Source organism: Marmota monax, unplaced genomic scaffold, assembly GCF_021218885.2.
Source record: "Marmota monax isolate L192 unplaced genomic scaffold, Marmota_monax_Labrador192_F-V1.1 WCK01_AAM20220418_F8-fsc00013, whole genome shotgun sequence".
Taxonomy (NCBI): domain Eukaryota; kingdom Metazoa; phylum Chordata; class Mammalia; order Rodentia; family Sciuridae; genus Marmota; species Marmota monax.
Genome location: NW_026692202.1, coordinates 19491336 through 19506859, shown reverse-complemented (window position 1 = coordinate 19506859; position 15524 = coordinate 19491336). Strand labels below are relative to the sequence as shown.

The 15524-nt window shown below is 39.1% G+C and overlaps 1 protein-coding gene across 1 annotated transcript in view; it reads right to left on the bottom strand.

Annotated features, from left to right (window-relative positions):
• The window catches only part of Gabrr1 (gamma-aminobutyric acid type A receptor subunit rho1), a 38462-nt gene extending 25002 nt beyond the window's left edge, over positions 1–13460 (bottom strand). The window contains exon 1 of the mRNA XM_046431513.2: positions 13328–13460. Coding sequence (XP_046287469.1) covers positions 13328–13449 — 122 coding nt within the window. The 5' untranslated portion in view covers positions 13450–13460. The remainder of the gene's footprint in view (positions 1–13327) is intronic.
• Between the last annotated feature and the right edge of the window lie 2064 nt (positions 13461–15524).

Here is a 15524-nt window from a genome sequence, read left to right as displayed (position 1 = left end):
ACTGGGATATGGTCCTGACTTCTCTCTCTCGCTACTTCCTCACTGTGGGAACAACTGGGCATGTGCTGCAGTCTGGCTGGGCACAATTCAGGAGCCACCTGTCAAAAGAAACTAACTTTATTTTTAGAACCACACACACCAAACAAAACAGCTCCTCAGGAAAAACCCTCAGAGCCCAACTGCCACCACCGGCTTCCCACAAGCCTCTCAACCTCCCCGACTCCTCCTGCTCTTGAGGCCCATTGGCTGGGTCGCGTGGGCGGAGCCAAAAAAGTCCCCCAATGAGCAGCTCCATAGTCTGAAAGGGCGGGGGAAACAGCCCAATGAGCATCACCGCAGAGGAGCCAATCAGCTAGATGTTGCTGGGGACGCTGAGAGCCAATCATCAGCTGGCAGTCTGAAAGTTTGCTGGGGCCCCTTCAGCTGTGGCTCTCAACAGGCATGTCCAGCTCTAGCTGCACTGTTTGGAGGTAGGTCTGCCTGTAGAGATAACCTTTTCTGATTTGCAAAAAGTCTTTGAATAGACCAGCTGGGCCCCTACCCACACCACCCAGCCCACCAATCCTGAACCTCTTCCAGATTTCTCTCCCTGCCCTGCTCCCACTGCCCTATGCATCATTTTTTTCTCACAAAGGAGGCAGCAGGCTTTCTTGCTTTTGCCTTGCCCTTCTCTAATCCAACCATCATATCAACACCACGTAATGAGAATCATAATCACACCTCTCCCCCTCTTAAAAACCTTCACCCTCAAAGTCAAATCCATAGACATTGGGCACGCACAGCCCATAATAAGTCTCTACCCTCTGCCTTGGCTCCCACTCTGGTCCAATTACTTACAGTTTGCAATTATGTCTCTACACTCTGCTCCGGATGTCCCAGGTGTCTGCAATGTCCCTCCCACCATTCTTCACCCCTTCCCTGCCCAAACAACTCCATGTGCTCCCAGGTAGAGTACTACTGCCTCTGGAGGCATTTCTGGGCGTTTCTCCTTCCCACTGAATTCTCTACAGGTTTCTGTTAGGATGTGTACCATCCTGTGTGGCAATGAGCTTTCTGACCACCTCATTCCACTGTGAGCTCAGTAAAGGAAAGCCTCTTCCTTATACAACTCGTAGGCCCTTAGCATTGTGCACAGCTTATTCTATGAAGACTTAACAGAATGCGGAAGGAGAAGCACAAACCCAAGGGTGTATTCTAGAGAGTTTAATGAACCTGTGAGGCCTCCTTGGTGCACAGGAGCAGACACACCTCCAAGCAGTGGAGCCGGGACTGGACATGCCCAATTGTTCCCATGGGTGAGGGTTAGAGACAAGAGGATTCAAGTTTAATATCTGAGCATTTGGACCACAAACAAGCATTTTTTTCCCTTGGTTATTACAAATGCCAATAAATCAGGATTATTTTTGCTAGCTAGTTCTTACTTCCTTGTCAAAATTGATGTCTCTATCTTCTCAGAAATGATGTCATCAGTAGGACTCAAAGACATGATAAAGTAAAGCAAAATTTTATAAAGTTGAGTTCTAGCTGGAAGAGTCTGTAGAAGGAAAAAAGCTGCTTGAAGAAGAAGGGGCCATGTTAGCAAAGGATTATAGTGAGGCTAAGGTTCTGCTATCAGAATCCTGCTTTACTTTGATATTCTCCCACAAAGAGAACAGCCTTCAAATTGGAAAAAGTGAAGAGAATTCATTGCTGCCCAGGAGAGTGAACATGACAGCATGAGATCAACCAACTCAATGATTCAGCCCTGCTTGTGCATCCGAGGAATCACTTAAGGAGTTAAAAACAAACAAACAAACAAACAATAAAAAAAAAAAACCCACACCATACCCCAGAGCAATTAAATCAGAATCTCTGAGCATGGGACCCAGTCATCAAGTCATCGAACCTCAGGTGGCTCTGATATTCTGACAACATTCAGAATTTCAAAATATGGAGTTCAAGTCTACAGACCCAGAGGAATGACATCTCAGGAAATTTAAGGATACTGCAGCAGAGAAAAACTGGAAGATGGGAGAGTGGCCAGACAACTAAAGATGGGGAAATGCTTTCTTGATATTCAAAAGGTGGAACAGGGTCCTGTGGAAACTGCTAAGGTTATGTTCCAGGTTGATTCCTGGCCATGTTCTAGAACTTTGGTTACAAAAGGACTTAGGAGCATTACTGCATTGGATCATGTACCAATAACATTAGATCAGTGTGAGTTCGATCAGAGCAAAACATCCTATACTGATCTCATGTCCCTGGGTGGGGCCTTCAGGTTAGCAGACCAGGGAGCATTGCTGGGTGCTATTCATAATGTGAGTAGGCCTCCTCTAATCAGTTGAAGAGAAAAAAAGACTGAGGATTTCAAAGAGGAGGAATTCTGCAAGCAGGTCCATGTTGCTTGCCAACTTGCCTTTGTACTTAAGACTGTAGCATCAACTCCTGCCAGAATTTCCAGGCTGCTAACTAGCCGGTCCTACAGATTCCAGACGTGGCATCCCCTACAAATGGTCTTTTTTATTATTTTTTTTTAGTTGTAGACAGACACAATACCTTTATTTAATTTATTTATTATTATGTGATGCTGAGGATCCAACCCAGTACCTCATGCATGCTAGGCAAGTGCTCCACCACTGAGCCACAACCTCAGGCCCCTCTACAAATGTCTCGAAGCTGATTTCTTAAGTCTCTTTTCCCTTCTCCCTCTCTCATTGATGGATGGATGGATACACACATGCATATATACATACATATGAACATGTACATATGCATGCTACTGGCCTGTTTCTCTGGAAGGGAAGGGATATAGGTATGCAACTGAGGAGGGACAGAGCACTACTAGCTGGAGATCCCTCAATATACAGTGTGAACACTCCTTGGCTTCTGAGGTCTGAGCCTGGAGCCAAAGAATAGCAGGGGTTGTGGGTGTGGGCAGAACTAACCTGCCAACTCTATTCTATCTTGGGGTCATCAAATCAAGCTATCTTTCTGCCACCCATCACTGACTTTTGTTCCTGCCAACCTGGTGGGTCCTTGACTCACAGACTTGGCCTGCATTCGTCTTCCAGGGAGAGAAAAAGGCACTTTTGTCAACTTGCTTCTCAGGCAAAATCTCAGCCTAGCCCATTCCTTTTTTTTTCTTGTAAATATGTTTGGACATAAGTTCCCTGTGCCTTTCTCCTTGAAGGCACTGGTTCCTTTTAGGAATTTAAAGCTCTGAATTTCTTCCTATCTTTTCTCTTTGATAGATTCTCAGATTGTACTTTTCCTATTTATTATAGATAAGTCTACTTTCTAACTTGTAGATCTGAAACATGAAACAGCTGACATTGAACCATTTTTGACTTACAAAAGCATTTCCTCGTGATTTGACTTGAGGTTTATATCTGTCAACATAACTTTGGGTTTTCATTTTATGATGATGAGAGGAGAATACAGGAAGTGGAAAAATGTGGGCTATGGGACTCAAGGTAGGTTGTGGGACTGTAACATAAGATTTGTACCTTTGGGGACCTTACCCTTCTCATCTTTAATATGAGATGGTTTCTAAGGTCCTTGAAGTCTGAGATTCTGCAAGATTTATTTGATTAACATCCACCCTGCCCCCAGACTGTGAGCACCTTGCGGGAAGGAGCAGGTCCATGTTGCCCATCATTGTCTCCCAAGCCATGGGCATGGTGCCTGGAGCAGAGGGCCCTACATACATATTTGTTGGATGGATGAATGAAGGAACTAATGAAGTACAGGATTAGCAAAGGGTAAGAGGAGCCACTCATTTATTTATGTCCAGCATTTTTTAAGCATTCACCATAAATCAGATGTTGTACTTCAACATGAAGAAACAAAGATAAATGGTGCAGGTTGAGAGGAGGTGATATCTCTTAAATATTTCAATGGGCCATAATCAGAAGAAAGAGAAGGGTGTCGTGAGCATGGGAGCAGCATGTGCAGAGGCATCAGGAAACCTTAGAGAAGGGCAAATCTTGGGCAGAGAGAAAAGACCCAGGAAACACAAGGTGGGGACTTAACAGTCCAGGGAAAATTTCTGGAGAATAAAGGAATAAGATGAAGACAGAGCACTACTAGCTGAAGAGAAAAATCAAAGTTCAGGGTATTTAGGATGATCAGAGAGACCTATCTCATAATGCAATGACTCCCACTTTGTCATGTGTGACAGAGATTTGATAGCAACATCTGATGCAGCAAGGTCAAAATTTTATTGTTGCGCTCTTATGGCTTCTATCCTTTATCATCTGACCCTGTCCAAGTCTCTCCTAGCTTAAAATTCTTGCCTGGTTCCCTGTCTTGTCTTCACTCAAGCTTAATCTTTCAGTTCATGGTCAAGTTTTTTGTAAGTGTTGTCTATAGTCATTCCATTTTCTCCTGTCCTTGCTACACTCTATTGACACCTGTCTCTCTTTTTTTTAAGTATTAATGGTATTTAATTATTTTATCCTATATCTTTTTAAAATTTTTTTTAGTTGTGGTTGGACACAATACCTTTATTTTATGTATTTATTTTTATGTGATGTTAAGGATTGAACCCAGTGGCTCACATGTGCTAGGTAAGCGCTCTACCACTGAGCCACAACCCCAGCCCACTTTATCCTATATCTTAAGGCTTACTTCTCATTCCTCTGCCCAATGGATTTTGACCTTGGTGTGATCTGACCCCACTGATCACTCCCTCCTGGAAACCCTGGACCCCTCACTGGAATGCCTCCCATTCTGTAAGCCTCGTGAGCCTGTATCTGGTTTAGTCATTGGTGAAGAACCCATTGCCCAGTATGTTAACTGCCATTAAAAATATTTACTAACTGTCAAATAAGCGGCCTTCTTAGTGCCTTTCTATTCCAGCTCTGTACCTATTTCTCTGTTCTCTTTTTACTAGTTTCCTCCACTGAGTCCTCTTCCTCTAATTTCTCCTTAAATATTGTTCTTCCCTAGATTCTAACCTTGATCCTGCTCTTATTTCTTGCTACATGCTCTCTCTGGGTACTTCGTCCACCATGCCTATAGAGACTACATTGGAATCCATATCTCCAGCCCAATATCCCTCCTCAGTTGCATACCTATATCCCTTCCTGCTACTGGACAGGTGTCTGTTGGAATCTTGCAGGTACATCCAGATCCATATGTTCTACTGAATTTATCATGTTTACTCCTGAAACTCCTCCTCCTGTTTGTTAGTTCCCGCACCACCATCTACCCAGTCATACAATCCAAATACCTAAACTTCTCTCTCACCCTGAAGCCAATCAAATTCTCACCCTGAAGCCAAGCAATTCTTGTTCCATAAAATTTCTCATCTACATCTCCCCCACCCCTGTTTATTCCATTATTATTATCCTAGATCAACCTTTCACTATCTCTCACCTAGTCTCAAGCACAGACTCTGATTATTTTCTGTCTCCCTTCTCAAACTCTTCCCATCCTTCCACCATACTGCCAAGCAAGCAAGAAAGCAAGCATTCTCTCTTCAAATGGAAATCTACTGGTCAGATCCTCTTTACCTTCAGTATAAATGTGAATTCTTTAGCATTGCAAAGAATGTATAATAATTGTTCTTTTGGCTTCTGGAACGTCATTTTGCCCTCCTAGAGCCTGAGCTGGCATTTGTCCAGGGGCCTGTGATGTAGACAAGTTATGTTTCCTTTCCTTCAGGGAGGAAGAGAGACAGTAATGTTGATTCATTCTAGAAATACTGCCCAATGCTGTGGCATTCTGATCTTTACCATGATTTGTGAAAGTGAGCCCACCTGGATATGCCTTCCATGGAGATGTTGTAAAAACATATGAATTATTTGCCAGAATAGAGACTAGAGTTAGAAAAATGTATTTATTTTTATGTGATGTTGAGGATTGAACCCAGTGGCTCCTATGTGCTAGGCAAGTACATATAGGGCAAAATTTAAAGAGGCAGTCATTGTCAGGGCTATGCAAGCATCTCCCTAAATTTTACACCCTAGGAACCTCAGCTTCCTCATCCCAGGTATGTCTGTGTTTACCTTGTTTCCTACTTTATTAGCATGAACCATGAAAAGAAGACAAGCATAAATTATTATCAGCAGCTTGTGGGTTTAGAGTCTGGAAGAAATTAAGTTGTCCATTTAAAAGTTCAGGCTACATAAAATAAAATTTAACCTGTCTGATGGGTTATAAATTGGGTCCACTTGACATTTTGGAAAGAAATTTGGCCAAAAGTACCTAGAACTTTAAATGTTCTCATGCCAATTAGTACAGAACACACCCAGGAGTCTATCCTAATTAAATATTCATGTATACAGTCAACTACTTTTATGTGCAAAGATGTACACACAGAATATCTATAATATCAAAGAAGAAGCAACTAAATATACATAAAGGAAAATGTTTAAGTAGTGGCACATTGTGTATTATTATGCATATTTTACATTATTGTGCAGCCAATCAACTGAGAATTCTATAGACTTTTAAAATAAGCAAACATGCAGGTAATATATTAGATACAAAAAGGTTACAAAACTATAGACATAGAATAACCCCAAACCAGTCAATATTCAATATATGCTTAGAAAAAAGATCAGGAGAAAATACACTAAGATGCTAACAAAGTTCCTTCCAGGATTGAGGATTATGGGTAATTTTTGTGTTTTAAAGTTGTTTTCCCATAAATTATCACTGTTTGCATATGATATGATCCTATACTTAGAAGATCCACAAAGCTCCACTACAAGATAGCTAGAGCTAATAACTAATTCATCCAAGTAATAGGTTATGAAATCAGCATACAAAAATCAAGTTTTCCTATACATCAATAGTGAGTCTGCTGAAAAAGAAATCAGGAAAATAATCCCATTCACAGTAGCCATAAGAAAAAGAGAAAAAAAAAAAACTAGTTTTTTTTTTCCTAACCAAGGAGGTGAAAGACCTCTACAATGAAAACTATAGAAAATTGAAGAAAGAAATTAAAGAAGATATTAGAATATGGAAAGACCTTCCATGTTTATGGATTAGGAGAATCAATATTGTTAAAATGATCATACTACCAACAGCAATATATAGATTCAAAGTATTCCCCTCAGATTACCAATAACATTCTTCTTGGAACTAGAAAAAATAATCCTAAAATTCATTTGGAAGAATAAGAGACCCAGAAGAGTCAAAGCAATTTTAAGCCAAAAATGAAATGTTGGAGGCATCACAATTCCTGACTTCAAACTATACTACAAAGCTATTTTAATAAAAACTGATGGTATTGGCATAAAAACAAATACATAAACCAATGGTACAGAATAGAGGACACAGAGACAAACCCACACAGATACAGTCATCTGATCCTCAACAAAGGTGCCAAAACACACTTTGGAGTAAAGACAGATTTTTCAATAAATGGGGCTTGGAAAACTGGTTATCCGTATATAGGAGAATGAGACTTTCACCCTATATAAAAGTCAACTCAAAATGTATAAAAGACCTATGAATTAGATCAGAGACTTTGCAACTCCTCAAAGAATATTAGAATTATGTCATCTGCAGCACTCCAATATATCCGTGCAGCCAATGACTTCCTCAATGGGACTGCTAATGTTCTGAAAATATTATTGAGAATTAATAAAAGGGGTGGTATAAATTTTAAGAGTTTCTGCACAGCAAAGGAAACAAGAATGAGAAGAGTAACTACAGAATGAGAGAAAAATCTTTGCTAGTTACTCTTCTGACAGAAGATTAATATCCAGAATATATAAAGAACTCAAAAGACTTAACACCCAAAACAAAAACAAGAAAACCAAATAACTCAGTTGATAAGTGGGCAAATAAATTGAACAGACACTTTTCAAATGAAGAAATACAAATGGCCAATAAATGTACGAAAAAACATTCAACTTCTTTAGCAATGAGGGAAATGAAAATCAAAGCTACTTATCATTCCAGTTAGAATGGAAACCATCAAGAATACAAATAATAATAAATGCTGGAGAGGATGTTGGGGGAAAGGAATACTTTTCACTCTCAGTGGGATTGTAAATTAGTACAACTATAGAAATTAGTATGGAGTTTCCTCAAAAGACTAGGAATGGAACCATCATACAATCCATCTATACCATTTCTTACTGTCTATCCTAAAGAATTAAAGTCTTCATACTATAGCCATATATGCAAAACCATGTTTATAGTAGCACGATTCACAATAGCCAAGTTAAGGAATCAGCCTAGGTGTTCATTAGTGGATGAATGGATAAAGAAACTGTAGCATATACACACAATGGAGTTCTATTCAGCCTTAAAGAAAAAATGGCATACACCTGTAATCCCAGTAGCTTGGGAAGCTATTTGAGGCAGGAGGATCACAAGTTTGAGACCAGTCTCAGCAATTTAGTGAGACTCTAAGCAACTTAGAGAGTCTCTGCCTCAAACTAAAAATTTTAAAAAGGGCTGGGAATATTGCTCAGTAGTTAAGTACCTTGGATTCTCTCCCCAGTACAAAAAAAAAAAAGGAGGAGGAGGAGGAAGAGGAAGAAGAAAAGGAGGAGGAGGAGAAAATTATGTCATCTGCAGGAAAATGGATGGATCTTGAGAACCTTATGTTAAGTGAAACAACTCAAACTTAGAGTCAAGGGGCGTATGTTTTTTTCTCATATGTGGAGAGGAGATAGGAAAAAGGAAAAGAAAGGTATGTGTGTGGAGAGAGGGAATCTCATAAAAATTAAAGGAATATCAGTAGAGTAGAGGAAAAGGAACCAGGAGAGGAAAGAGGGGAGGGAAAGCAGAATTACTAGAAAAGATACTGAACAAATTATATTGTTAATTGTGTGCAAGTACAAATATGTAACAATGATTCTCACCATTATGCCTAAGGCACCGATAAAAATGTGGAAGATTTTTGGTTATATGTGTAGACATAATAAAAAAAGAAAATTTGAAAAGTAATCTTTAAAAAGGAAGTCTATTTCACTCTCTAAGATCAGAAATAAGATAAGAATGTCTACTCTCAGTATTTCTATTTAACTATAGAACTAAAAGTCCTTGCCAGAGCAATTACACAAGAGAAAGAAATGAAAGGTATCCAAAGAAAGGAAGCAAAGTATGAAATTGTTGCTGTTTGCTGACAATGTGATCTTTTTTCTTAATTTTTTTTAGTTGTTGATGAACATAGTACACCCATTTTATTTACTTATTTTTATGTGGTGCTGAGGATTGAACCCAGTGCCTCACGCATGCCAGGCAAGGGCTCCATCACTGAGCTACAACCCCAGCTCCAATAATGTGATCTTACAAATGAAAACTTAGATTTCGTCCCCAAACTGTTACAACTAATATTTGAATGTATTAAGGTTGCAGGATACAAACCAACACACAAAAATCATTGGGGTTTCTATATTCTAAAAATGAAGTAAAGAAAACAGCCCCATTTATATATTCTGATAATTAAATAAAGAAAACAGCCCCATAGCTAAATTGAAACCTGAATAAAATATTTAAGAATAAATTTAACCAGGGAGGTATCAGTTACACTAAAAACTATAAAAACTGATGAAAGAAATTGAAGAAGACACAAGTAAGTAGAAAGATATTCCACATTCATGAATTGGTATAATTAATATTATTTTTGGGGGGGGTTGCTGGGGATTGAACTCAGGGGCACTTGACCAATGAGCCACATCCCAGCCGTATTTTGTATTTCATTTAGAGACAGAGTCTCACTGAGTTGCTTAGCGCCTCACTTTTGCTGAGGCTGGATTTGAACTTGCAATCCTCCTGCCTCAGTGTCTCTAGCTGCTGGGATTATAGGCGTGTACTTCTGTGCCCATCTAATTAATATTATTAAAATATCCATAACTACTCAAAGCAATATATAGATTCAATGCAATTCCTATGAAAATTCCAATGGTATTTCTCACAGATATAGAAAGAACAATCCAAAATTGTTCATGGAAACACAAAAGACCCCAAATAACCAAAACAAAATCTTAAGCTAAAAGAACAAAGCTGGAGGCATCATACTATTTGATTTCCAACTGTATTACAAAGCTACCGTACTTAAAACAGCATGATCTTGGCATAAAAATAGACACATCAACCAATGGCTCAGAATATACATCATTTCTAGTTGTGCATTTATAATCAGTTGATTTTCAACAAGGGTCCCAAGAACACAATGATGGAAAAATGACAGTCTCTTTAATACAGGGTGGTGGGAAAACTGGATATTCACATACAGAGGAATGAACCTGGACTCTCATCTCACATCCTATGGGAATGAACTCTTAAAGGATTAAAGACCTAAATGTAAAACCCGAAACTATAAAAATATTAGAAGGAAGCATGCAGTAAAATTATAAGACATTGGTTTAGGTAATGATTTTTTAAAATCTGACTCCAAAAGCTGAGGTAACCAAAGCAAGACAAATGGGATTACATCCAACTAAAAAGCACAGCAGAGGAAACAATTTGCAGAGTGAAGAGTTAACTTATAGACCAGGACAAAATATTTGCAAGGTGTACATCTGAGAATGAATTACTACCCTAAATATATAAGGAACTCAAACAACCTAATAGTAAAAAAGCAAATAACTAGATTTAATTTTTATGCATTTTTTGGTGGCACTGGGGATGAAAACCAGAGGTGCTTTACCACTGAGCTACATCCACAGCCCTTTAAGTTTTTTATTTTGTTTTGTTTCAAAATGGAGTCTTGTTATGTTGCTGAGACTGCCTTCAAACTTGTAATCCTCCTGCCTCAGCTTTCCAAGTTATTGGTGTTACAGGTGTGCACTATCATGCCTGGTGAATAACCTGATTTTACAAAGGGCAAACCAGGAACAGCAATATATGCTTATGGTCCCAGCACTCAGGAGGATGAAGCAAAAGAATTGCTTAAGCCCAGGAATTTGAGACCAACTTGGACAATACAGTAAGACCCCCCTCTCCCCAACTATTAAAAAAGGGCAAGGGGCCAATTTGTTTTTTCAAAAGGAGACATAAAAATAACCAACAGATAAATGAGAAAAGAAAAAAGCTCAATAACATTAATCACCAGGGAAATGCAAATTAAAACCACAATGAGATATTACATCACACCTGTCAGAATTGCTGTTATAAAAAAGATAAATGCTAAGCATTAGAGAGGATGTTAAGAAAAGGAAATCTTTGTACATTATTGGTAAGAATATAAATTAGTACAGTTATCATGGAAAACTGTATGGAGGTTCTTAAAAAAAAGAAAAATAGAATTTCCATAAAGTCCAGCAATCCTACTTCATAGTATATACCCAAAGGATCCGAGTTCAGGATGTTGAAGAGACACCTGCACTTCCGGGTCCACTGAAGCACTATTTGCAATAGCCAAGATATGGAAGCAACCCAGGGGCCCATTGTTGGATGAATGGCATGTATTCTCGATGGAATACTATTTAGCCTCAAAAAAAGAAGGGGAGTCTGTCATTTGTGGACAGAATAAATGAACCTGGAAGACATTATTCTGGGTTTAACAAGTCACAGACACAAATACCTAAAGCCAATGACTCTATCTCCTTTGTAAGCTCCAACTCTAACAAACTCCAATAGACTAATTGTTTCTAAATGCCTAAAAGAGATCTCCACAGACTATCTGACCACTTTCTTAAATTTAATGTCCAAAAATAGACCTGTCTAAATACCACATGATGTCACTTATATGTGGAATCTAAAACAACTGAACTTTTTGAACCAGAAAGGAGAATTCGGTTTCCAGAGGCGCGTGGGGAGGGGGATTGGGAGGAGATATTGGTCAAGGGGTAGAAAATTTCAAATAGACAGAGGTATCAGTGTTTTTTTTTTTTTGCAATATATTACACAACATGGTAATCATAGTTATTAACATTACATTTCAAAATTGCTAAGAGAATACATTTCAAATGTTCTCACACACACACACAAAAAAAAAACCTGAAATGTATTTGAGGTGATGAATATGTTACTTAGCTTGATTTAATTATTTTGCATTGTGTATGTATTTATACACATATAAATATATGCAATACATAAAAATAGCATCACTTTATACCCCATAAATGTATAGTTATAATTTATGAGTTTATAATAAAATAAAAAATTAATAAATAAAATTAAAATCTTTAAAAAATTTTTAAAACAAAAGTCTAATTCACTGTGACTTATTAATCACCCGCATTTGCTAATAGGTTTTTACTCTAACTTGGGAGAGAGGATGAGAAGTTTTTGATGACAACCAATATGATTCATAGCTATTGTTACTTTTAATTCCTATGAGCATATTTGGTTCAAGCAATCTCTATGGTTGTATCACTCCACAAATTACACTGTTTGCCAAGCTAATTCTGGTGGGCACAGTGGGCTTTCTCAGTACACCAGGGCTCATGGTAGCCTCTAGATATTTAAGCTCCTAGTTTTATGATGTTGCAAAGCAGCTTGAAATAAGTGCTATGAGCTATACTGGCTGTGTAGGAGCCCATTCGTATAAGTGTCTCTCAAATCCCAAGAGGCAGGGCACTGAGAAGCAAGACACAACCTGCCCCCAGCCCTAAACTTCCAAAAGCTCAATTTCCTTTCATATTAATTGGTATTTCCAGCTCTTCTAGAAAGCCAAAATCAAACTTGGAGCTAAGGCTAAGGATCAAAAATCAAGGATGCCCTTATTGACTCCATTTCCTCATCAGTCAAGAAAGAGTGCTGGACTAGGTTGTCCCCACAGTCCTGCTTTATTGACTAATGGCATCCAAGCAGGTGGGCAGTGCACATACATACAACCTTGCCGTCAGAGCACCCAGGTGAGGCCAAGCGCAGAAGGGCCAGTGGGGAGTCGCTCCCTGTCTAAGCTCCATCTGCACAGGCTGGTACGGCTGGGGCCGCACGTACTGTGTTGGCAGCTCCATCCCTGCCCCCTCCCAGTTTACAGGTAGGCAATGATCAAATGGTCCTTCAACACAATCTACCTTTATTTTTAAGATTAAGAAGGGACCCACATATCTAATAGAAATAATAAAATAATTCTCCGAAATTAAAGATCCAATAGGTGATTTGAGAACTCACAGATTTGTCCTAAACCTAGGATACAGATATCAAAGAATTGCCCTTAATATTTTAGAAAATGTGCATATATTCTTTTTTCCAGAATCTCTGTCACTCAGAACAATTATTAGTTAAGAGTTTAAGAATATATGATGATAATATCATCTAATCTAGTATCATTATAAAAGAAAAGGGGAGAAATGGGAGAACAAAGGGAAAGGGCATCCACACAGAACACACAGAAACTGAAAATGATGCTCGGTTCCCAGAACAATGCCCAAGCTTGCTCTGCACAGCCTCGTTCCCTAAAATCCTCTGTCGCTCAGTGTTCACTCACCTGCCTTTCTTAGACATCTCGTGCACTTCTCTTCCTGGCCAGTGCACTCTGCTTTCAGTGGCCAAAACCCATCCCCACCACAAAAGGAAGATACCAAATTTCATATTCTGGATAGCCAACATGGGTTTCAAAATCCAAACACGTCTCTCAAGAAACCACAAAAAGGAAACGGATGTTCTTTTCTCTCTTAAGACATTATTGGTCTGTTCATTATTGGAAGGATGTTTACTCATGCAAAAAAAAAAAAAAAATCAACCGGCAGTATGTAATCTGGCAAGCAGGAGAAAGTAATTTCCACTAAACCTATAAATCCTCCTACGTCAGATGTCAGGGATTTTCTGAACTGAGGTTGAATTCCTGTGTCCCTGTGGAACAATTATTTTGGCTGGTCTAAATTAGTTCATCATCAAATGGGGCAAATATGTTAGTCAACGTCTGTATTTTCTTGTCCATTGCATAGAAGGAAGTAAAAATGGACCACAGCAATTTCCAAAATGAAAAAGTCCAGAGGTGCTGAACTGCTTCATATGCCATGTTAATAGCTCCTCCCCAGATCTATTTTAAGCTTCCAGCCATTACTATTTGCTTTGCTGAGGGCTGGATTTAGACAGCTCTCAGCCCCCCCTCCTTGTGGCTGAATCCCTAGGACCTCAGACATTGATCAGCACCTGGGCAGGTCATCTCTGTAGATATTGGGAGGGTGAGTAGAGTTTTTAAAATCCTTGTTCTGCACAGAAAGAACTAAATTTCCTTGTCAGTTGCATTATTCTTACTGCAAACCTCATTGTACTTTTCACATTTGAAAAATGCTAGTAATAAATGTACTGTAGCCATCAAGTCTGTGTTAGCTACAGATAGTTTTTCTTTTCCTTTGATGCTTGCTCAAAGGCTCTGCTCTAATCTGTAGGCCTGAGTTTGTGTCTTCATCAAAGGACAGTCTCAGAGCCTTGCGGGAGAGGACTGTACTCTGTACTCCAGACCACTGTCTCTTCAAAGCTGAACTTTGAGTCTGTATTGGCAGACTTGAGTCACGATTCCCAGAACTCTGTAGTTGAAAAGCAGACAGTTTCACAAAACTACTGACCCAAGATCCAGCAGAACAAGAATTAATTGTTGTGCTTTGGATACGGTTTGAACATGTTCCCCAGTGGTTCGTGTCCTGGAAGTTCAGTTCCCAGCATGGTGGTGCTGAAGTGGTGGGACTCTTAAGAGGTGGGGCCTAGTGCAAGGTAATTCGTTCATATGGAGGTTCTGCCTTCAGAAGGAATTAAAGGGACCCTATTAGTGAGGGAGTTGTTATGAAAAGAGCAGGCCTGGCCCCTGATATTCTCTCTCTCTCTCTCTCTTTTTTTTTTTTTTTGGTACTAGGGATTGAACTCAGGGGTACTCAACCACTGAATTATCTCCTCAGCTCTATTTTGTATTTTATTTAGAAACAAACAGGGTCTCACTGAGTTGCTTAACGCCTCGATTTTCCTGAGGCTGGCTTTGAACCCACGATCCTCCTGTCTCAGACTCCCGAGCTGCTGGGATTACAGGCATGCTCCAGCATGCAGGGCCTGACTCTTGATTCCTGTCTCTTTGTGTGACTGCTCTCTCCCTCTTGATATACTCCCAAGATACCATCTGCCTGACTTCGATGTGATCAGACCTACACCAGAGGCTGAAACAGTGAAGACAGCTGATCATGGATGCTCAGCTTCAAAAACTATGAGCTAAATAAACCTCTTTTCTTTTTACATTACTCAGACATTTTGTTACAGCAACAAAAAATAGACGAATAACTACATAGGCTTGAATGAATTGATGAGGGAATTTTATCTAGGTTGTTTGGATTATCATCGATTTGTTTTAAATTCCTATTTCCTAGATATGTAAGAATTTTTTTTCCTTCTTATGCTATCTGTAATTAACAATAATTTTTAAAATTCTGCTTTTGTAAACCATGATGAAGCATTTTAAAATGATATCTGATTCCCACTGATATAATTCCCCTCCTTCAAGTTCAGAAACATTCTACCCATTTATATTTCATGGCAGTATAATTGTTTGCTTAGGTTCAGTAAAAATCTGTCTTCTTTTGTGCCAGGATATAAGTGGAAGAATCAATTATGCAATCAAGGCCTTGCCTGGAATGTCTTATTTGAGACTGATGTTCACTTAACTAATGTGACAAGCCATTTTAAGGAACAAAATT